Source organism: Temnothorax americanus, unplaced genomic scaffold (genome assembly GCF_048541705.1).
Source record: "Temnothorax americanus isolate GAGA-0224 unplaced genomic scaffold, ASM4854170v1 Scaffold84, whole genome shotgun sequence".
Classification (NCBI taxonomy): Eukaryota; Metazoa; Arthropoda; class Insecta; order Hymenoptera; family Formicidae; genus Temnothorax; species Temnothorax americanus.
In genome coordinates, this window is record NW_027509807.1 from 104,327 (window position 1) to 128,292 (window position 23,966).

The window sequence follows — 23,966 nt, forward strand, 5'->3', positions numbered from 1 at the left end:
CATCCCTCGTCCCGATAGAAGACCCTTGGCGAGGGTCGTTGCTTCACGAAGGACGAATCATATCGATCCACGATGTGAGAAGACGAATCACATCGACCCGCGATGTGACGCGTTGCGCGGTGTACGCGAATTAGGAAACGCGTGCGCGGTTTGCAATTACAGGTCGGAACGGTAGGCGCGACAACCGGGTGATCTCGGGCGAATTCGCGTCAAGCCCGAGAGCTGTTCGTGCTCGCGCCAGAGGCCTTCGCTGACGCGACAGCGCCCCACCGTAACAACTTTACCTTAATCCTAAACAATTATAAATTTTTTTCAGAATGAGATAGCAGATTTAATTTTATTTATTCAAGTTAAGGTAGTTCGATGATGAACGACTTTTGCCAAAAGTGAAAGGTTTTATTTTTTATATCAAAATAAGGAACTCTCCTGAATCGATTAAGCCTAGAAAGAAGATAATTCACCGTCCCGTTCTCAAGATATTTAATTTCAAAATTAGGTGATTTTAACATTGGTCTAATAAGAAAAGAGATATTTTCCTATGAATAATACGAGTTTGCGAAAAATCTTTTGCCAAAAATGTCCGAACAATATATATCGATAGAAAGAGGACACTGTGAGGAAGCCTATAGTTGAAGGTGAACACAATCCACCGTAGTTTTTTTTTAATTAATAATAGTTTGGTTTCCGGTGCTCAAGCGCTGATTTTCACAACTCGAGCGTGGCGACATGGCAACGCCGCACGCTGGGATCGTCGGCGTAAGGTTAGGTGCACGTTAAGTGTGAGTAAGCGCAAAGACAAACAAGTGTACCAACCGCACGAACTGTATAGCCCGGGAGGTAGCGACACAAAAGTGTCAGCGATTTGATTAGTCTTGGAACAAAGTAATTTCTCTTGTTTTAATAGTGTTGTTGATGAAATGCAGAGTCTGGCTGCGCTGTCTCGCTGGAATGGGCGTTGCGGCGCCTTTGATCTTGTCGAAAAAACACTTATGTTGGAAGAATTTGATTAGTGCTGAGCTTTTATATATTTAATGTTTTTTGTATAAAAAAATGTTTTAGAAGAGTCTGGCATGCAACTGACACTGGAAAATGAGTCTGGCATCCTCTCAAAGTCGTTGTAAAAAGTCGATTTGTAGAATCATTTGATTAGAGCTGTAACTTGTCAAGATGGTAGTTTAAATATATAAAATTATAAAAAATAAGTCTGGCTACTTGTACTAGCTGGAAAATTGGTCTGGCACCTCCTTTAAAGTCGTCTGCACGAGCGCGCCGCGCGCCGGTAGCTCGTTGCCCGCATATCTTTGGATATTATTTAACACTTTATTCATGAAAAATAAATTTGTTAGAGCTAAAATATAATAAGATAGCAGTTTCAATGCACAAAATTATAAATGCATTAGTGTGACTGTTGATCGGAAAAGCAATTTGGCAGTCTCCTTAAATATTGTCTACCTGAGTACACCGGCTGTTTGTAGCCCGCCGAAAAACAGAGAAAGTTTTACTCTCTCTGTTTTTCTGCCTCTCTCTCTCTCTCTCTCTCTCTCTTTCTGTCTGTTTTTCTATTTCTTTCCTTGCTTACATTTTGTTTTTCGAAGTTTCCTGTGAGATGTATCGATCAGTAGAGACTGAGTACTGTATCGTGTAATACGCCGTGTTATTATTTGCGAATAATGGCTTCAGTTAACAAGTTTTGCGTGATTTGCAAGTCAGCAAAAGGTAAAATCAATGTGTTTACGGATGCAACGTTGACAAAATGCAAGGAAATTTTGGATATTCGGAAAGCAAACAAATTGAAGTTTGCAGATGTTGTATTACCAACGATCGTCACGGACATTCATTGCTATCATTTGCAATGCTACAGAAATTTTACTGCTTTAATGAGCAAGTACAGAGAAAAGACATCTACATCACAGCCAAGTCCATGTACATCTATGGACATAGTAAGTATAGACTGAGTATTAAGGAGTGGAGATATAAGTGCACGTAGAAAATAGAAAAGAGACACTCTTTTTCGAGACCGTTCGTTCTCTCTCCTTCCACGGGAACGTTTCTCTCTATTGCGTGCGAACGAGAGAGAAGGAACGGTCACGCGACTTCTACATGAACCTATACCCCCACTCCTCAAATAAAGGCATACGCTCGATCTAAATATATTATGTCTATGTGTACATTACAGACACCAGAAACAAGTGAATCTGTATCAGAACCACCATTAGAATCTACTATTGGTGAATCTATAGCACAGCCATCAGCACTTACAGTGGACCCATCGTTTACAGAACAGTAAGTGAACATTTTTATATATAACTTAAAAAAAAAATTTTGGTTTTCAAAATCTTTAATGAAAATTTAAATTATAATTATTAGATTTATTAGATGTAATTTATTAGTAATTTTTCATTAAAAAATGTAATTAAAACATTTTATTTTTGCATTTTTATGTAGTTAATTTATACTTTTGTATATCTTATTTTTTCCACTGATATTTTATTTCAAATATTTTTCTGAATAGTTTTGGTTAAAGCGTTCACAAATATTTCAAAATACATTTAAAATGTAGTTATAAAGCTCGAAATATATACTAACATTTTGTTATCTAAATAACATTTATTTTTTCAACTGTTATACATGAAATATATTTCTTTCAGTGAAAGTATTGTCGAACAAAGTACGGAAGATAAAGCTTCAATTGAAAGTATGGAGGTAGGGGAGACACCTCAGAATATTATATGTTTATTTTGCAATAAAAATCGAAAAGTATATAAATCTCGAGAGCAAGCATTGTATTCATTAGGAGAAAGCGCTATTGAAATTATTAAATCTAAAGCAACAGATGCAGAAGATATATCGATGCTCCAAACAATTCGTGAATTTCAATGTCAAAATGCAGAGATGTTTTATCATTCAATTTGTAAAGTTTTATATGAAAATAAATGTAGAAATTTACGTCCAAAAGAACAGACAGAGTGGCATTTAACAAGAGATGAGCATAAAAATGCTTTTACAGAATTATGTGTTTTTATTAAAGAAAATATTATTGACAAAAAACAATGTTATTTGCTAAATACGTTATATACATTATATACTGAAAATTTAAAAAATAAGTTTGCAGCAGGCTCTCAATCATCATCAAATCTATTTTCTACGAAACATTTGGAACAAAAAATATCTGACACTTTTCCAAGAAAGATTAGAATAGTAACGTGAACCGAAAAAAAATTGTTAAGCCATATGAAACACACATATTACAACAGGAGGATGTTATATCTCTACAAGATACTTCTTCAAGATACTTCAAGATACTTCTTTTGAGAAACAAAATCAAACAAATACAAAAAAGTAAAATTTCAAATACAGTTAGAGCAAATGACATTATACAAGGAGAATGTTCTATTCCAAAAGAGCTTAATGATTTTTATTCCATTCTACTCAGTGGCAATAACGTTCGACGTAAGCGAAATTCACATTGCCAGCGATTGGCAAATTCTTTTTCGCAAGATGTGATTTATGCTGTTTCGAATGGCCACATAAAAACATCAAAACACCTTTGCCTTGGCATGGCATTGAAAAGTATTACGAATAGCAAAAAGGTCGTTAATATTATTAATAAATACGGGCACTGCGCAGGATATACTACTATAGAAGAATTGGAAACTGAAGCGACATTTACATCGACTAATGAAGCACAAGTTTGTCCAGAAGATATAGTAAAAAGACCAGGCTTATGCACAGGAGTAGCTTACAATAATTTCGATAGATTTGTTGATACAAGCACCGGAAAAGATACTTTACATGACACCGTGGGAATTATATTTCAAGACATCCAGATGCATGAACATAATGTTGACGATGTACCCTCAGACACTTTTGAAATAGATAATGATAGTAGTACTGATATGCCAACATGCTCCACTAATGCACAAGTAGCACGGAAAAAAAGAAGAAGTTTTGATGCCATAACTGCAGAATTACCATCTTATTCAAAAAATTACACTTAAACCAAACATTATTACCTCTTAACGATGTCAGGCGTCTCTCAATTTCAGATAATTTGGATACCGTAAAAAATGTATATCTTTCATGGGTACTTTGTCATTATTTACAAATTCCCAACATACCTATGTGGGTTGGATTTTATAGTTTAATTTATAAAGATAAAACTGCAACTCAAAAAATATCCTATTTAACAACTATTAATTCATCGCCGACAAGTATACCTGTCGTTTTACATACAATGCAGCAAAGCCAAAAAATTGCAGATGAGTGCGGAGAGACATATATACAAATTACATACGACTTGGCTATTGCTAAGATCGCCCTTCAATTACAATGCACAGAAGCTCCACGACTAGATAATGTTTTTATACACCTAGGTTCTTTCCATATAATGATGGCTTATTTTAAAGCTATAGGGAAATTTATCGATAATTGTGGATTGACAAACATCATGGTCGATTGTGAAATGTTAGCAAGTGGCTCAGTTAGTGGTTTTTTAAATGGAAAACACTTTAATCGATGCAAAAGATTACACCCAGTAATTTCTCTAGCTTTACAAATGTTACACTTTGAAAGTTTTTTAAATAAATTCAATGTAATAATTAGCAATCATGTAAAAGATTATCTTATTCAATTCAAACAAAATCAAGTTGTGACTCCAGCTATAACTGACGAAGAACTTTTGCAATTACTCGAAAATTATAAACAGTATGAAAAAAACAATGAACGGTGAGCATGGTAAAACAGCACAGTATTATATGATTTATATAAGACTCGTAGACTATTATTTAATGCTAAATACAAGTATTAGAACTGCAGATTTAGAATTATTTAAGTACATTTTGCCTAAAATAGGAAACTTGTTTTTTATTTTCAATCAACCGAATTACGCTCGCTATATTGTTAAATATCATGACAATTTATTAAAAGTTGATGAATCTCATCCAGGACTGAAAGAAGTTTTACAAAAAGGTTCTTTTGGTGTTAAGAGAACAAAGAAAGGTTTCTCAAGACAGCCAGTAGATTTAACATTAGAGCAAACAATAAACGCGGACGCTGCCAGCAAATTAACCGGTATCATTTACAATACGAATTCTATTGCAGCTCGGCAACGCTGGTGTTTAAATCATAGTTTTAGATCGAAAATTATTACGCATGTTTTGAATGAAGTTGGCTTGAAAAAAAGTCAAGATATTACTGAAGATTTAAAAAGAAATAAAATTAAACAAAGCACTTTACAAATTCAAAACTTCATAAACAGAATTAATCAGAATATCAATTCTTTTCAAACAGATTTACAAAAAAATTTGTTATATAATATCTCAAGTGGGCAGGCTACAACCGATAGTATAGCACATTTTTTATTAAATGTTGAAATAAACGGACAAGAATTACGTGAAAAATTTATTGAAGAATGTGCATTAAATGAAAAACGATTTATGCAAACAATTAAACAAAATAAAATAATGACATTTACAGATACAATAAAAAAAAGAAAGTTGCAATAGGTGGAAAAGTACAAGAAATACGAATGCAAAGAGACTTGTTTGGCCATCTTCGGGGTATTGCACTTGAAAACAAAATAGATCTTGAAAAAAATTTTTCTTATCCATTGACGCCAATACCTTTTTCTCTGTGTCACATCGACGGAACGATTTGTAAAACTGATAAGTCAGCTCTGTTAAAATGTTTAGAAATAGAAATTAAATCAGAAGAACCAACATACACACATGTAGCTATTTTGGATGGTTTTTTTTTTGTTGCATCGCATGAAAGAAATTCCAGTTACGTTTAGTAAGATTTCACAGAAAATTTTAACAATGGTTACGTCATACAATGCACCAAAAATAATTATAGTTTTTGACCGTTATTTTACGCCTTCCATTAAAGATAATGAACGTGCTTTGAGAGGTAGCTCAGAAAACTGTATGTATGTTATTTCTGGTGGTAATCAACAGCGGCCTGCAGATTTTACCCGAGAGCTCAGAAATGCACACTTTAAAAATGCGTTAGTAAACTTTTTAATTGAAAATTGGACAAATGATGAATTGGCACCGTTCATTGGTTCTAAGGTGATTTATTTAAATTTTGATTATTGTTATGAATATAGAGCAGAAAACAATAAAATTATAAGAAATATTTGTGAAGATCTGTCATGTCCCGAACATGAAGAAGCTGACACTAAAATAATTTATCACGTTTGTAACATTAATTACGATTCAAATGTTTTGATAAGATGCTCCGATACGGATATTCTTGTTATTATGCTAGGAAATATGGATAATCTAAAAAATGATAATATTAAAATCTGGATTGAACTTGGTGTGTCAAATACGCAAAGATTTATAAATGTAACTGAATTATATAAGTCACTTGGTAAAAACATTTGTAAAGCTCTGCCTGGATTCCATGCATTCACTGGGTGTGACTACAATCCTGCTTTCTTTAGAAAAGGAAAAAAGCGTCCTTTAAGTTTTTTATGCAGCTCTGATATATATCAAAAAGCCTTTGCTAATTTAGGAGATCTTGAAAACAACGATTCAACAAGTGTATTTAAAATTTTAGAAGAATTCACTTGCAGAGTTTACGGAATGAACAAAATCAACACCGTTAATGAATCGAGATACACAATGTTTATCAAAGCTTATTCATGTAAAGATTCAAATGAAGTATTGAAAATCTGCACCAAAAACTTTGATGCGTCAACTATACCTCCATGTCAATCCGAATTAAAGCAACAACTTTTGAGAGCGTCATACATCGCAACCATTTGGAGAAATGCTTATTTGCAGCATATGACAAATTTGTCTCCTATTGAGAATGGCTGGAAAGAAGTTGACGAAAAGTACGAGTTTACTTGGTTCGAAGGAATGCAACTGCCCCCGTTCGTGAGCGATATATTACTTGAATCAAATGAGGAAGAAAATGAAGGTATATTTCATAAAATTATTTTATTTTAAATAAATGCAAAATTAATTTGAATAAATAAACTAATAATAAAGTTATAATAATGAGATGCAACAAATAATTTGAAATTAATAAAGATACTTATTATTATATTAACTAATTATTCATTTATAATATTATAATATTTTAATTTATAAAAATATAAACAATTTTGGTTTAAATACTGTTAATAAATCTTTAATCACGACTTTAGAAATATGATTTTAAGATAATAATTATTTTTTTGCAAATAAAACGAGTTAATTAGTTTGGTTCGTAAAAGTTTGTTTTTATCGCAACTTATTAAAATCGTGTAATTTTAATATTATAATAAATTCAACTGAATCATTTTCAGATCATGAATGTACTCAATCAAAGGAAATTGAAGAAGATCCGATGACGATACCGACAACACCGAGCTCACCAATGACAATGAAAGTTCATCAGAAATTGAAAGTTTAATTACAGATTATCCATGAATAAATTATTAATTTTAATAAATAAAATTAATTGTTTTTTTATACTTGCATAATGTTGACTACTTTAAAATATAGTTTTATTTTTAAATTACTTTATTTCTGATTATTACATTATTAATTACACATCATTCCACTACTAATAAGCATGAAATCGTTTACGTTTTTCCTTTTGAACAAGTAAAATTTTTTTCAATGAGTAATGCGTTAATAATATTTAGAGATATGGCGGGCAACGAGCTACCGGCGCACGGCGCGCTCGTGCAGACGACTTTAAAGGGGATGCCAGACCAATTTTCCAGCCAGTACAAGTAGCCAGACTTATTTTTTTATAATTTTATATATTTAAACTACCACCTTGACAAGTTACAGCTCTAATCAAATGATTCTACAAATCGACTTTTTACAACGACTTTGGGAGGATACCAGACTCATTTTCCAGTGTCAGTTGCAAGCCAGACTCTTCTAAAACATTTCTTTATAAAAAAAACAATAAATATATAAAAGCTCAGCACTAATCAAATTCTTCCAACATAAGTGTTTTTTTTCGACAAGATCAAAGGCGCCGCAATGCCCATTCCAGCGAGACAGCGCAGCCAGACTCTGCATTTCATCAACAACACTATTAAAACAAGAGAAATTACTTTGTTCCAAGACTAATCAAATCGCTGACACTTTTGTGTCGCTACCTCCCGGGCTAGTATGGCGTTGCCAAGTCGCTGCCCTCATCTCGTACATGAAGGCAGCGAGGAAAATTGCTTATGTAAAAAATTACATGCACCTTGTGGCGAAATTACTGTACTTCAGTAAATCGCCATAATAACGCAATAATTCAATCGAAATAATCTCCAAAGTAGAGCACTCAAGAGTTGGCACAAGTTGAAAATTAGTCAAGCGACGCATTAACACACACTTCATTTTAATCTATTTCAGGCAAAATATTATTCTACAACGTAAAAATTACTTACTAATGGTCTTTTTACGTCGTTACGAAGCTTTGCAATGCATTATCCTATTTCTTTATGATCATATAAATGATTTGATAAAAAAATCATAAACATTGTTGTGACTTCGGCCCTTCATCATCGAACTACCTTAAAGTGTAAAGTCCTTCACACATAAAATGCCGTAAGGACGTAAAACGTAAGCGTAAGAAAATCGATCAATCCCAATCAAGTATTTTCCCCTACTGGGGTTACGGGCAACACAATACTTTATTGGGATTGGTCGATTTTCTTACGCTTACGTTTTACGTCCTTACGCGATTTTATGTGTGAAGGCTTTAATTAAAGCTAATTGTAATTAGTAATTATCAAGTATTTTGATAAAAGCAAATCTCATGCAAATATTTAACAAAGACAGTTTTAAATATTTTTTTAAGTTAATTTTCAGACAAAAGTTGTACGGTTTCGAGAGGCACATAAGATGCTGTCATTAGTTTGACCTTGAATAGTTGCTTGAATGTCACGTGAAGGTCACCTTTAATTTCTTAAATAGAACCCCCCATATTGTAATATATCGTTTAAAAGGGCATAAAATAAGAAAAATTTTGGCGCAAGTTAGAGGTCGATACGTTGACCCATTCAAAAGTTGTTTAAGGTAAAAACTTGGTTTTTACGGCAACTCAAAAATTTCAAATGGAACCCACCTTATTGTAGTATATGATTTGAAAAAGCACCAAAAAAGAAAAATTTTGGCGCAAACCAGAGGTCGATACGTTAACCCGTTCGGGAATTATTTAGGGTCAAAGTTCGAAAAAGCCAATTTTTTACCCTAAATAACTTTTGAATGGGTCAACGTATCGACCTCTAACTTGCGCCAAAATTTTTCTTATTTTATGCCCTTTCAAAGGATATACTACTACTATATGGGGAGTTCTATTTGAAAAATTGAAGGTGACCTTCAAGCAACTATTCAAGGTCAAACTAACACCATCTTATGTGCCCCTCGAAACCGTACAACATCTGAAACATTTTTGCTGAAAATGCTTCGTTAAAGAATTATCGAGGTGTGTTTTTTAAAATAGGACACACTGTACAGTAATTACAATAAAATATAATGTATCAAATGTATGGCTGAGTTTCTAAATTCATTGCCAGCGCTGAAAATCTATACGTTACGTGTATATAGACTTCCAACACTGGAAATCTATACTACACGCTACACGTAACGTATATTATAGATTTTCAACGCTGGCAATGAATTTAGAAACTCAGCCTATATATGTATATAATCCTGTATATATAGAGATATAAAAATATAAATAACATAGTTTTTATAATGTTTTTATAATATTCGACATTTTATAAAAAATTCTATGTAAAAATGTTAACTAAAGTATCTATTATTGTTTTTATTTCATATAGTGCCAATGAAGGATGATGCAGTAGATCTAGATACACTTAAAAAAATAATAATTAAAGAGAAGACAAAAGGCAGATTTTCTTTTAAATCAGAAAATATTCTGGGTGATGTTTTATACAATACCAATTTTTCATAATCCAACTGGAATGATATTGTCACCTGGTAATTTAAATATTGCTGTAAATGTATATTTTAAATTGTCGTAACCTACAATCCACTGTATTTTGTGTCAGACTAACTTTCGATTCCATTATCTGTATTTTTTTTAACCAATATACTTATATAAGTATACTTAAGTATAAATGTACTTCAAATTTTTATACTAAAAAAAAAAAAAATTTTATAATGAAAAGTGTTCAAAATCTAAAGTTCAAAAATCTGAAGTACATATATCCGTACAAAATTACCTTTTTAAAAAAAAAGGTAAAAAAAGGCGCCAAGTACACGTATAGTAGTGTATATGTTGTTACCTAAAAAAAAAAGAAAGTGGTAGTATTATACCTCGAAAAAACCTAAGTAACAAGTGGTAGATCTTTATATCTCGAAAAATCTCGAAAAAATCTAAGCAGTAGTATCTTTATTTCCGAAAAATTATAACCCAAGTGATACACGTCACAAAATTATGTTACCTTATCAAAAAGAAGAGTCGCGCTTCAAGTGATCTATTACAATTACAAAAAAGAAATGATATCTCTTTAAGTTAGAGCGCCAATTACAGAGAGAACATGTATATTGCCTCAAAAAATAATTGTTGCACTACATTGAAAAATCTTTACATTGTGTCAATTAGAAAAGAATGTATAATAACAATTTTAAAAGATTAAAAAATTTTATTTAAATTTAACAAGGGAATACAAGATATTTAAATACAAAGTTATTTACATGTGTATTTTTTAATGGCCACAAAGAATTACAGAAGTAACAGTACAAAATAAAAATATTTTATTAAAATACATAAATTTTTCTTGTAAAAAAACTTGGCGCTGCTAGACCTTTTAAATAAATAAAAACAACAATAAATAAAAATAATTCAGAGAAGAATACAATGGGAGTAATATTAAATGATTATCAGCGTGGATGTGGGAGTGAGTGATATGGGTGTGCGTGACTACGCGGACGGCGGATAATGCGGCTTATAATTAAGTATAGAATAAGTTTATTTATTTATTTAAAATTTCGAGGTCTAGCAGCGCCAAGTTTTTTTACAAGAAAAATTTATGTATTTTAATAAAATATTTTTATTTTGTACTGTTACTTCTGTAATTCTTTGTGGCCATTAAAAAATACACATGTAAATAACTTTGTATTTAAATATCTTGTATTCCCTTGTTAAATTTAAATAAAATTTTTTAATCTTTTAAAATTGTTATTATACATTCTTTTCTAATTGACACAATGTAAAGATTTTTCAATGTAGTGCAACAATTATTTTTTGAGGCAATATACATGTTCTCTCTGTAATTGGCGCTCTAACTTAAAGAGATATCATTTCTTTTTTGTAATTGTAATAGATCACTTGAAGCGCGACTCTTCTTTTTGATAAGGTAACATAATTTTGTGACGTGTATCACTTGGGTTATAATTTTTCGGAAATAAAGATACTACTGCTTAGATTTTTTCGAGATTTTTCGAGATATAAAGATCTACCACTTGTTACTTAGGTTTTTTCGAGGTATAATACTACCACTTTCTTTTTTTTTAGGTAACAACATATACACTACTATACGTGTACTTGGCGCCTTTTTTTACCTTCTTTTAAAAAGGTAATTTTGTACGGATATCACGCCTTTTTGTAGTGTTACGCAACTTAATCTTATAAACAATATATCTTATAATTTCATAAACCGTATATAATACAAGGTATGAAGCTAAAAGTGTTACGGACTATTATTTCTAAAGAAAACAACAATTTAATATTTTGCTCAGTTTTTTAAAAATAATAATCTGTAACCCTTTTAATTGTACACCTTGTATATATTTTTCAATTTCAACATAAAACATAATCGCAATAAAGCATGATTAATGTTAATAAGTCGTTAACTGTAAAATTCTTTATTTATTTTTATTTGCGTGTCTTACTGAATGTTGTTCGCAACTGTATATGTACCGATATCTTCAGGTATCGATATTTTTGATAATTATTTTTACGTCAGACATAATTTTAATTCATCCAATTTTTATTATGTCTAAACATAATTTTTGTCCAATTTTTATTATGTCTAGACATAATTTTAATTCAGCGATTTTTATTATGTCATGACATAATTTTAATTCTGCCGCTAGGGAAATTTTAAGTCGATTTTTATGAATCAAGCTTGAATTCAATGTTTAGGTGTCCCAGGTTGCTGATGACGAGGTCCACATAGTGCGCTTTATAGTTTTCGGTGTCCAGGTGTATTAATACCTTGAACTTGATGGCCACGTGTTCCAAGTTGCCGATGACGAGGTCCACATAGTGCGCTTCGTAGTTTTCGGTGTCTACATGTATTAATACCTCGAATTCGATATCTACGTGTCCTACATTGGGTGCGTTCAGCCGATACTTTGCTAGCCTAGCAATCGTGAGCAGTCGCTCGTTTTCGCTCGTTTCCTCTTTTTTGACTTACTGGATTAAAAAGAGAAGAAACGAGCAAAAACGAGCAACTGCTCACGATTGCTAGGCTAGCGGAGTATCGGCTGAACGCACCCATTCAGATTTAAAGTTATTAATACACTTAGACACCAAAAACTATAAAGCGCACTATGTGGATCTCGTCATCAGCAACCGAAGACACCTAGACATCAATTTCAAGGTATTAATACACGTAGACACCGAAAACTACGGAACGCAATATGTGGACCTTGTCATCGGCAACCTGGGACACCTAAACATTGAATTCAACATATTATTACACCTGGACACCGAAAACTACGAAGCGCACTATGTGGACCTCGTCATCGGCAACCTGGGACACGTAGACATCAAATTCAACGTACGATTACACCTGGACACCGGAAACTATGAAGCGCACTATCTGGATCCCGTCATCGGCAACCTGGGATACGTGGACATCGAATTCAAAATATTAATACACGTAGACACCGAAAACTACGGAGCGCACTATGTGGATCTTGTCATCGGCAACCTGGGACACCTAGACATCGAATTCAACGTACAATTACACCTGGACACCGAAAACTATGAAGCGCATTATCTGGATCTCGTCATCGGCAACCTGGGACACGTGAACATCAAATTCGAGGTATTATTACACCTAGACACCGAAAACTACGGAGCGCGATATCTGGACCTCGTCATCGGCAACCTGGGACACGTGGACACCGAAAACTACGGAGCGCACTATGTGGACCTTGTCATCGGCAACCTGGGATACCTAAACATCGAATTCAACGTACGATTACACCTGGACACCGAAAACTATGAAGCGCATTATCTGGATCCCGTCATCGGCAACCTGGGACTCGTGGACATCGAATTCAAGATATTAATACACGTAGTCACCAAAAACTACGGAGCGCACTATGTGGACCTCGTCATCGGCAACCTGGGACACGTAGACATCGCATTCAACGTATTATTACACCTGGACACCGAAAACTACGAAGCGCACTGTGTGGACCTCGTCATCGGCAACCTGGGACACGTGGACATCGAATTCAACGTATTATTACACCTGGACACCGAAAACTACGAAGCGCACTGTGTGGACCTCGTCATCGGCAACCTGGGACACGTGGACATCGAATTCAAGGTATTAATACACGTAGACACCGAAAACTACGGAGCGCACTATGTGGACCTCGTCATCGGCAACCTGGGACACGTGGACATCGAATTCAAGATATTAATACACGTAGACACCAAAAACTACGGAGCGCACTATGTGGACCTCGTCATCGGCAACCTGGGACACGTAGACATCGAATTCAACGTATTATTACACCTGGACACCGAAATCTATGAAGCGCATTATCTGGATCCCGTCATCGGCAACCTGGGACACGTGGACATCGAATTCAAGATATTAATACACGTAGACACCAAAAACTACGGAGCGCACTATGTGGACCTCGTCATCGGCAACCTGGGACACGTAGACATCGAATTCAACGTATTATTACACCTGGACACCGAAAACTATAAAGCGCACTATCTGGACCTTGTCATCGGCAACCTGGGATACATAGACATCAAATTCAAGCTTGATTCATAAGAATCGACTTAAAAATTCCCTAGCGGCACTTTCTGCCAAGCATAGAGAACCTACTTTTCCGTTGACTCAATATTTATTATATATATACCTAATTTTTACTTAAATAGAAATCTTCCTCCTGACCGATAAGTTTATCGACCTAATTTTGAAATACGCGCGCGATATCGAAACTGGCGATACCTGCGCCGCCAGCGGCGAAAAAGTGAAAGTGACGTTTCTCTGATAGATCGCGGCGTTAGGAGGAGGAGTATCTTAAAAATAAATTTTCACATTTGGACTTTGCGTCGCAATATCTCCGCTCGTAAGGCACGTAGCGGAATATTATGAGAGAAACCCCCCCCTAATTGGACCCCAAGCTATCGATCAAGCCTACTTAGAACTTGATCCGTTCACTCGTTATCGAGATCTCAACATCTCGGGTACTCGCAACCCGTCGCGTCGCGTAAAAGAGTCACGGTCGGTCTCGCTCCGCGTGTACTTGGCGCGAGACACTACCGTGTCTCTTGATTTAAAAGAATAAAATATATAAGGTAAATATACCAATGCCTGGACACGTAACCATGTCTGGACATTTTTATCATTTTAATCCTTAAAATGCCTTAAATAAGTTATAACGTGAATTAAAATCAAAGAATCAGAGATAAAAATATTTTTCTTGTATTAAATTTTTATCTTTAATTTTAATTAGCGTTGTGTGTACTTATTTAAAAACTAAATTATTTTAGAAACTAAAATGATAAAGGTGTCCAGACATAGGTCTTAAGTGTCCCGTCATTGGTACCTTACTTTTTGAGATGCATTAACATAGATTATTTTGTCAATTTTATTTCTCGGTAGATCAATGCAACCGTTTAGTAGAGATTGCACAAAACAATTCCATAGTGGTAGTCTGCGATGATGTGTACAATTTGCTTTATTATGGGCAAGAACCTCCGCCACGACGTTTATTTTCTTACAATGATCCAAAAGAACCAAATTATAAAGAAGGAAACGTTGTATCAAACTGTTCGTTCTCTAAAATCTTTTCACCAGCGATTCGCTTTGGATGGATTGAATGCAGTCCGCGTGTTGTGAACATTGTGAAAACATCTCTCTCTCGTAAGGGATCTTATTTTCTTTTTCTTTAAAAAAAATTGTTAATTAAAAAATTGTAAATTATGCGAAACTATTTAATGTGTCAACAATTTACAAAAAAGTCTAAATAAAGTTAATTATTGAACATTAGTAATCTTTTATATATTATCGTGCGTTATATCGATTGACAAAAATCTTGTGACTTATTATTGTAACTGTCTTAATGCATGTCTTTCAACTTTTTTTTTTAGGACTTAATGTGCATAATAGGAATAATGTGGTAGTGGAGTTAATCATTATGTTTCGGGAGTAATTGCAAGTCTGCCTCTTGAAAATCTCGAAAATGAGTATCTGGATAAGATTATAAAGATCTACAAGATACGTTACATCATCTCTGTACTATAAATATTTTTATGCTTCAAAAAGTGTATCATTATATAATTTAACAGTGATTATCGTACAGCAAATCTTTAATAGGTATTTAATTATAAAAATAGATTATGTATGCTCTCATAATTTTGATAATTTATTTTAATACAAAAATTGTTCTTATATATTTTTAAACTATTATATAAAAAGTAGATAAAAATAAAATAAATAAAAGTCAACTTACAGGAACGATTAAATACCCTTTGTAAGACACTGGATCAATTTCTGCCAAACTGTTGTTGTTTATATCAACGATCAGGTGGTTATTTCGTCTGGATCCATCTTCCGTCAGGTATAACGAATCTTTTTCCCCGTACAATTCCTGTAATACAGTATAACAGAGTAAATTCAAATATAAAATTTTAAAGTAATTATAAATTACAATTTTAATATTATTCATAGATATTATTCATATATAATGTATTATTTTTTAATTATATTTTTATATACTTATAAAATTTACTTAATTTTTTGTAAATTATCTTTTTTTTAAGATATAGATGCTACCAAATTCATCAAATGGTGTCAACGGGAATATAAAGTATCAGCGATACCAGGTGCTTGATTTTCATATAAGGGTAAAGCAAAAAAATTTTTACGTATAAATATAGGCTTTCACACAAAAGAAGTTTTGGAGACTGCGATACAAACTTAATGCAAGGCGCTTTTAACGTATATGAGACATGATGTTAATTGTAAAAAGAATATTATAAATAAGAATGATTCAAAGACATAAGCAAAATTGTTTAACCAGATCAGGATTTAGAAAATAGAATAAAGTATGTACAAAAAATACGTATATGTACAGTAGTTCTAGACTATTATCTCTACTTCACATATTATAAATAAAATAAAGAAAAGAAAAAGTATTACGTATACGTATAACATATAAGTATTATAAATATAAATATTATGTACATGTGATAAAATATATATATATATATATATATATATATATATATATATTATCACATATACGACAATTGATATATATATATATATATATATATATATGAAGTGTACAGGAGAAAAAAAACGATCAATGTCCATCCGAAGTAATTTCGAGAAAAACACAATTTTAAGTTTCAAGATATTTAGGAAACTATTTCAAAAGGTACTGGCAGTGTGAATATCGGAATGCAGTTACTTAATATGTTTACATCGTATGTGTTTGACTGATGGTTCTTCCCCACTAGTGTGTGAACTATGATTGTTTTTCCCCTGTACTCTTCACATGTATATTTGTTTTCACGTCTTTTTTTCTTTCGCGCGCGAGGCGCAAGACGGATCAAAAGGGGAAGACGGGAGAGTAAGGACGATGTGTTTCTCGAGCTGTCTCGCGAAGCTGATCCCTCGCACGATTCGAAAACCACACGTTAAACAAATAATTGAGCGCCAGACGCGTACTCCTCGCGCCCACCAATTTCCAGAATTCGCGAGAATCTAGATGCAAAACCGCGAGAGCCAATTTAGTTGGTCGTGCCAGTCGTGCGACGTGCGAGGGGCCGGCCAGCTCGATCTAACAAGGGGAAACGTGAAATAGAAATAAACAGGAGATGGAATTAAACGTGAGAAGGCAGCAAACGTGCGACAGAGTCAAACATGAAATATACGATGCGTTACGCTCGGCGCGCACGGAGTCGATCTCAAAAACCGCGATTACGCTAAAGGGATTCTATCGCCAGTAACACGAACAGCGTACGTCACGACGACGTCTAACGAGGCGCACTAACGAATAGCGAATAATGCGCGATACTCGCGATAACACTTATCATTACGCGATCACATGAATCCGCGGCAACACTCAACATAAAAAAGGCGCAACAATATTTAACGCAATTATTTACTCACAAATCTTAACGCGAACGAGAGATATGGACGCCCACGCGAAACGCAAGACGCTACGCAATACGCGAGTATAGGTATGTAGTACATCCGAGGTGCCTCTACTTTCAACGCTCAACACGAAACGCAACTCGCGACGTATTAAAACGCGACACAATTGAAGATATCAATCTCACCGATCCCATCCGCTGATCCCGGCTTCTCGCCGCTGCTTCTCGTCCTTCTCGAAAGCCTCTCACCGCGCTTCTCAGTTCTCACTATATAAGTCTCACTACACGTCTGTCTACGGCTACGCCGAAGCCGAAAGGACGAACCGCCCGAACCGGAAGAGATGATCGAACAAACGCTGCTCGATACATTCGATACCGCGATACCGGATACCGGATCGATGGTGTGTTCACTCAGGGGTGCGCAAATCTTCTGCGCGTTGTTATCGCGACCGCCGACCAATTAGGGGGCGAGTAAGGCGAGTTCCGCGGATTCGCGAGCTCACCACGGTCGGCGGTCCCCGTCACGCAGTATCGTATACAGTCGGTCTTGCAGGGGTGCTTCGCGACCCCGCGCCTTCGCAATGACATTTCGAAATTTCTGCCGAGCGCTCCGGACAGCCGGGCCTCACTTCTACCGACAGGAGCTCTACCGGTGAACCTATGGGATGATGACCTCGCCATCCCGGGTCCGATCGGTGCCATGGAGATCGGTCGGGACCAGTCGGGACATCTCCATTTTCCTCGGCCGTAGAGGGCCCTGCGACAGTCTTCTCTGGTCTTCTCCGTCACCTGCCGATCACGCGCTATAAGGGCCGGTATCACAATCTCCGATTAACGTGATTCTCCGATTAAACTCACCCTGCATCTCTTTCTAACTATCCCCCTAGAAAGAGACGAAGAGTGAGTTTAATCGGAGAATCTAGGGAGAATCACGTTAATCGGAGACTTTACGCGAGCGTTACTTCTGTAGTAACTTACGATATATTACTCGTTTACGCGGAGTAAATTATCGTAAGTTACTACAAAATCCCGTTTACGCGAAGGAATTATCGTAAGTTACTACAGAAGTAACGCTCGCGTAAACGTAGTATGTGATACCGGCCCTATGGGCCCGGACACACACTTCTGCACAACGCATAATGCGTATAAGAAAATTAATTGGTCCATACACATGTACATAAGGAAATAGACCAATCAATTTTCTTATGCTTACGCATTATGCGTTGTGCAGAAGTGTGTGCTCTTCGCAAGTGCGTTCCTTCGCGCTCCCCTTCCACTTTTAAGCCTCCTGCGAGCTCCGCGATCAGGCCTCCCTCCTCCCTCTCGACTTCCTCAAACGATCAGCCCCTCGCCCTCAGTTTTATCTCCACAGTTTCCTCTAAATTTTTTAGATTCCAACGATGACGTCGTTTTAGAGATGCCTCGGCGAGATTCCAAAATTATATTAAGGAATAAAAAACGGAAATAAAATTATTAATTAAGCCCCCTCCCCCCTGGACATCTCGCGATTGCTCTCTCGACTCACATGCAGATCACTTTTATTCGTTTATACACTATATAGAAAAATCATACTACCATACTATACATATATATAAAACCCGACTGTTTGTCTGTCCGTCCGTCCGTCCGTCCGTCTGTCCGCGAACTACTCATTCGTTAGTGGACCAAATTTTTACCAAGGGTACATGAAATATAGGGGTAGAATTTCCCGGGGAGTGCTATAGGGTGTATAGTTTATTGCTACCAATTATCTGGAAACCGATTTTTTTTAATTTTTTTAATTTTTTGGGAAATAATCGACCGAATCTCAAAGAATTATATATGAAACAGGGGTAGAATTTTCCGACGAGTGCTATAAAGTGTATAATTTTTCGTTACCGATTTTTTTGGAAACCGGTATTAGAAATTTTTCCAATTTTTTAGGAATTAATTGACCGGATCGCAAAGAATTGTATATGAAGTAGGGGTAGAATTTCCCGGAGAGTGCTATAAAGTGTACTATTTTTTGTTACCGATTTTTTTGGAAACTGATTCCGAATGACCGAATCTCAAAAAATTGTACATAAAGTAGGGGTTGAATTTTCCGGGAAGTGCTACAAAGTATATAATTTTTCGTTACCAATTTTTTTGGAAATCAGTATCAAAAGTTTGACGAATTTTTCAGGAAATAATTAATCTAATTTTAAAAAATTGTATATAAAACAGGGGTAAAATTTCCCGGGGAGTGCTATAAAGTGTACTATTTTTTGTTACCGATTTTTTTGGAAACCGGTTCCGAATGACCGAATCTCAAAAAATTGTACATAAAGTAGAGGTTGAATTTTCCGGGAAGTGCTATAAAGTATATAATTTTTCGTTACCAATTTTTTTGGAAATTGGTATCAAAAGTTTGACGAATTTTTCGGGAAATAATTAATCGAATTTTAAAGAATTGTATATAAAACAGGGGTAAAATTTCCCGGGGAGTGCTATAAACTGTATATTTTTTCGTAACCGATTATTTTGGGAACCGGTATTTTTTTGGAAATCGGTTTAATTGAAAGTAGTATTTTTCAATTTACAGCATTTTAGAGAGAGAGAGAGAGAGAGAGAGAGAGAGAGAGAGAGAGAGAGAGAGAGAGAGAGAGAGAGACTATTTGCGTGTCTTATTACATATGTTCTCCGGGGCGAAGCCCGGGTAACCAGCTAGTAACATATAAATGATAGATATGCGAAATAGTAAATACTACCACAATAATTATAAATTTTTCATATTTGAATCTTTGTCGCCTTCTTTACAATGAGGTAACTAACGGCTGTTCTTCCGAAAACGTCCGTGCTCCGATTTAGATGAAACTTTGTGAATAGGTTCCTTTTAGATAAAAAAGACATATACCAAAAGGATTTTTTGCGATTCCAAAGTTTAACAACTTTTTTAACACTTTTAACTTGCTGCCTTTACGTATACATTTTCCATTCATAAAGTTTTATCTAAATCGGAGCACGGACGTTTTCGGAAGTTTCGCCCTTTTATGGGCTTATCGAAATTTTTAGAATTGTGACATTATTCATCGTATATGATATACATATAATTTTTATTTCCGCGAGACATAAAAATATCCTTATAAAATTTTCTCTCTGTCTTCCTTTCTTTCTCTTTTTTCTCTATCTCTTTTCTTAATTGGTTATTAATATTACACATCATTGTTATTATTGTATTACATATAATGACACATAATTGTGTTATATTTTATTTGACGCTTATTTATTACTCGTTTGTTAACATATAGCAGCTGCTAAATATATTTTTTTTATAAATTGTTTCAATATATCTAATTAAAAATATAAAATAATTTATTGCATAAATTACGCAAAATAAAAATAAATATGATAGTTTTAAAAAATTAAACATTTTTAAACTTATTAAAATAATAGAAGATATTTAAATGCAGTTGAAAACTTAACAAGAAGATATAGAACATGATTATGAAAATAAACTATTTAAATCTTTAATTTCTGTTTTATAACAAACTTAACATAAAGATACAGAACATGATTGTAAAAATAAACTATTTAAATTTTAAATTCTATATAATTTTCTTATTTTATAACATTTCAACAAATTTAGTTAAACACAATTATAATCATGATATACATATGTATGTACAATATGGATAAGAAGTATATCTCTCATCAATGAAAGAAAAAGACTTAATCGAAAAGAATGAAAAAAATAGATAACAAATATAAAATAAAAATATTTAATTGAAGTAAGAAAGAATACCTATTAATGCAAAAAAAACTTGGTGCTGCTAGATCTCAGAATATATATTAATATTATAATTAATAATATATTATTAATAATGAGAAGTAAGACCATTACACGAACATTAATAGATATGTTACGGAAAATTTATATCGAATTTTTATATGTATTATTGTAACACATATATGTATATTCCAACTATTCACTGTGCTCCGATCACAGCCGGACTTAAAACACAGTTATCATTAAAACGTTAAAAAACTCTTCCATCCCCCCGCAATTAAATCGACACGATTTAATTATTAAAAAACCGTAAAGAATTTATTGCGAAAAATATCACCTCAGCCAGGGTTCGAACCTGGAACCTTCCTCATTCCGTGTAGGGCGTCGTACCAATTCGACCACCGAGGCATGTGGTAATATTCTTCGCAATAACCGGTTAATAATAGTTGTAAACACAATTGTGTTACAATAATACATATAAAAATTCGATATAAAAATTTTCCGTAACATCTATTGATGCTCGTGTAATGGTCTTACTTCTCATTATAGCCTTTGCTTCAAACAAGCGAAAAATAAGTTTCTTATTGTTAATATACGCTGACCTTACAATGCGTCTTAGTGTTTACAACTATTATTAACCGGTTATTGCGAAGAATATTACCATATGCCTCGGTGGTCGAATTGGTACGACGCCCTACACGGAATGAGGGAGGTTCCAGGTTCGAACCCTGGCTGAGGTGATATTTTTCGCAATAAATTCTTTACAGTTTTTTTAATAATTAAATCGTGTCGATTTAATTGTGGGGGGATGGAAGGGTTTTTTAACGTTCTAATGATAACTGTGTTTTAAGTCCGGCTGTGATCGGAGCACAGTGAATAGTTGGGTAATGGTCTTCTTCTCATTATAGCCTTTGCTTCAAACGAGCGAAAAATAAGTTTCTTATTTTTAATATTATTAATAATCAAAACTAATAATATTTTTAATTTAAACCTGAACGAACATGACACGTACACGTATAGGTTTATCATATTTATCCGGATATTATTTTAAATGATGCGTCGGTATCCAAATGACGCGATTTGTTTGAGTAACTACGCTAATTGAATTACCACGTTTAAGACGATATACAAAGGCGATATACAAAGACAAAATCGTATGAGCAGAATATATTCTCGATATCGCTTTGAAAAATTTAACTTCTACAATTTTACTTTCACGCTTCATTCAATTACTGAAATAAAAAGATGCATCTATTAAAATTCACATCGAGCAATATTAGATCGAGAAAGAATATAGGAGCTTTCCAGCAAGCGACACAGGTCGACACAAGCATCGTTCTATCTTTCTTTTTTGGTAATGAGCAACAAAGATAAAACGATACTTGTGTCGAATTGTGTCGCTTGCTGGAAAGCTCCCTATGTATTACATCGATGTCTATTGCGTTCACGGTAATACGTGAATACATTGGAGATGTCTTCGGAAACCTTGAACGAGTTATTAGAGTGTGGCATTTCCATTAACAAGTTCGTTACATATACAGAATTACGTCGAAAAATTACAGGGCCGAGCAGAGCGCAAGTTGTTTCAATTTGCACAAGTTGTGCACCTTTCTCATTTCAATTACCGAAATTAGTCAGCTACTTATATTATATAGTATTTCTTCTTTTACAGAGGATCAGATTTTCCTCGAAACTTTCCTAGTACTTTCGAAATTCAAAGATAGCCGTCTTCTTATACGCGATTAAGTAAAACCTCATCTCGTTAAAATTCAACAGCGGGTTGCACCTCTATGCGCAACCAGGAAAATTTCCGTTACCACTTATGAACTGATCGAGAATACGTAATGCAAAAGTATCTACGTATAAGACACAATGGTGTTAACGAGGGACAGATGTCCGCCGCTATAAAAGTCGCGGTCGGGATCGTTCCAAGTCTTGTCGCTTTAAAATGTCGCGTGTCGTCTTACATCGGCCTTTCTGGCCATCTTACGTCGCATTTTTATTATTTACATTAATATTAACATTAACGACGTTGCAACGAGTGGGTGCCAGTCCTTTATGGGATTTTCCACAGAACTCAACGCCCAAGAGTTCGACGGGGAGTTCGTCGGAACATTCGATGGAGAATTCGATGAACGATTCGGCGAACAGCTCGATGGACAGCTCGATGGATAGCTCGACGGACAATTCGACGGAGATCTCATCCAACACCGACGTGTAATTTTCTTTAAAATATTCTTTAATGTATATGTAAAATAATTGACTACTTAATATACATAAATATATCTTGACGTCTTCAGAATCGTGATAAAGGCTGTGGTTTACGAGATTGGGATTCTCACGGACACGGATAATACAACGAGTGCCGAAAGTACCGAAAGGTAAACAAGTAAAAAGTTTCATTTTATCCTTTATTTTTGTGTAATGTTCCCGTTGAAAGAGAAAGCGACGTGAAAACATTTATACATTCTATGAAATAAATAATAATTCTATGAAATAGAAGGAATAATTCTATAAAATAAAACAATTAAATGATAATTTCAAAACGTTATCATTTTTTTTTTGTGCTTTGCAGACAAGAGAGAGTCGATATAACGTTGTATAATACACCGCAGGACGACGAATTCTCCTAATCCCAACGAATTTTTTTATCTCGGAGCGAGTGCGGATTCGCGCATCGAAATGAGTTTATCGATTGAAGGCGAAAAGAAAAATGTGAAATGTAAAGACTGCGCATATACACGACGATGTTATCGAAGAATAGATGTGTGTAGTAAATTATTAATTATACGCCGTATAAGATAGAACGTGAAGACGACACATAGAGCGGTGTACGCAATTTATAAATTTCAATATTAAACCTGTAATGATGCGACATGTGCGT

General features: G+C 34.4%; 1 protein-coding gene, 1 long non-coding RNA gene and 1 pseudogene across 4 annotated transcripts in view; 2 read left to right on the top strand and 1 right to left on the bottom strand.

Moving 5' to 3' along the window:
- LOC143907611 (uncharacterized) overlaps window positions 1–18,216 on the bottom strand; it is a 43,599-nt gene extending 25,383 nt beyond the window's left edge. For both annotated transcript variants that reach the window (XR_013259899.1, XR_013259898.1), the window contains exons 1-2: window positions 17,521–18,216; window positions 15,684–15,821 (exon numbers count right to left, since the gene is read on the bottom strand). This is a non-coding gene — a long non-coding RNA (uncharacterized LOC143907611). The remainder of the gene's footprint in view (window positions 1–15,683; window positions 15,822–17,520) is intronic.
- On the top strand, window positions 1,671–7,404 carry LOC143907617 (uncharacterized; annotated as a pseudogene).
- LOC143907610 (uncharacterized) lies at window positions 15,684–23,957 on the top strand. 2 transcript variants are annotated; one of them, XM_077424491.1, is made up of 5 exons: window positions 15,684–15,791; window positions 15,994–16,077; window positions 23,157–23,299; window positions 23,383–23,463; window positions 23,658–23,957. In XM_077424491.1, the coding sequence occupies exons 2-5, from the start codon at window positions 16,000–16,002 to the stop codon at window positions 23,713–23,715; spliced, it is 360 nt and encodes a 119-aa protein (XP_077280617.1). In that variant the 5' UTR covers window positions 15,684–15,791; window positions 15,994–15,999; the 3' UTR covers window positions 23,716–23,957. The 2 variants fall into 2 exon arrangements, with proteins under 2 accessions (XP_077280617.1, XP_077280616.1); XM_077424490.1 differs by lacking the exons at window positions 15,684–15,791; window positions 15,994–16,077 and having other exon boundaries at window positions 22,687–23,299.
- Window positions 23,958–23,966: the final 9 nt, after the last annotated feature.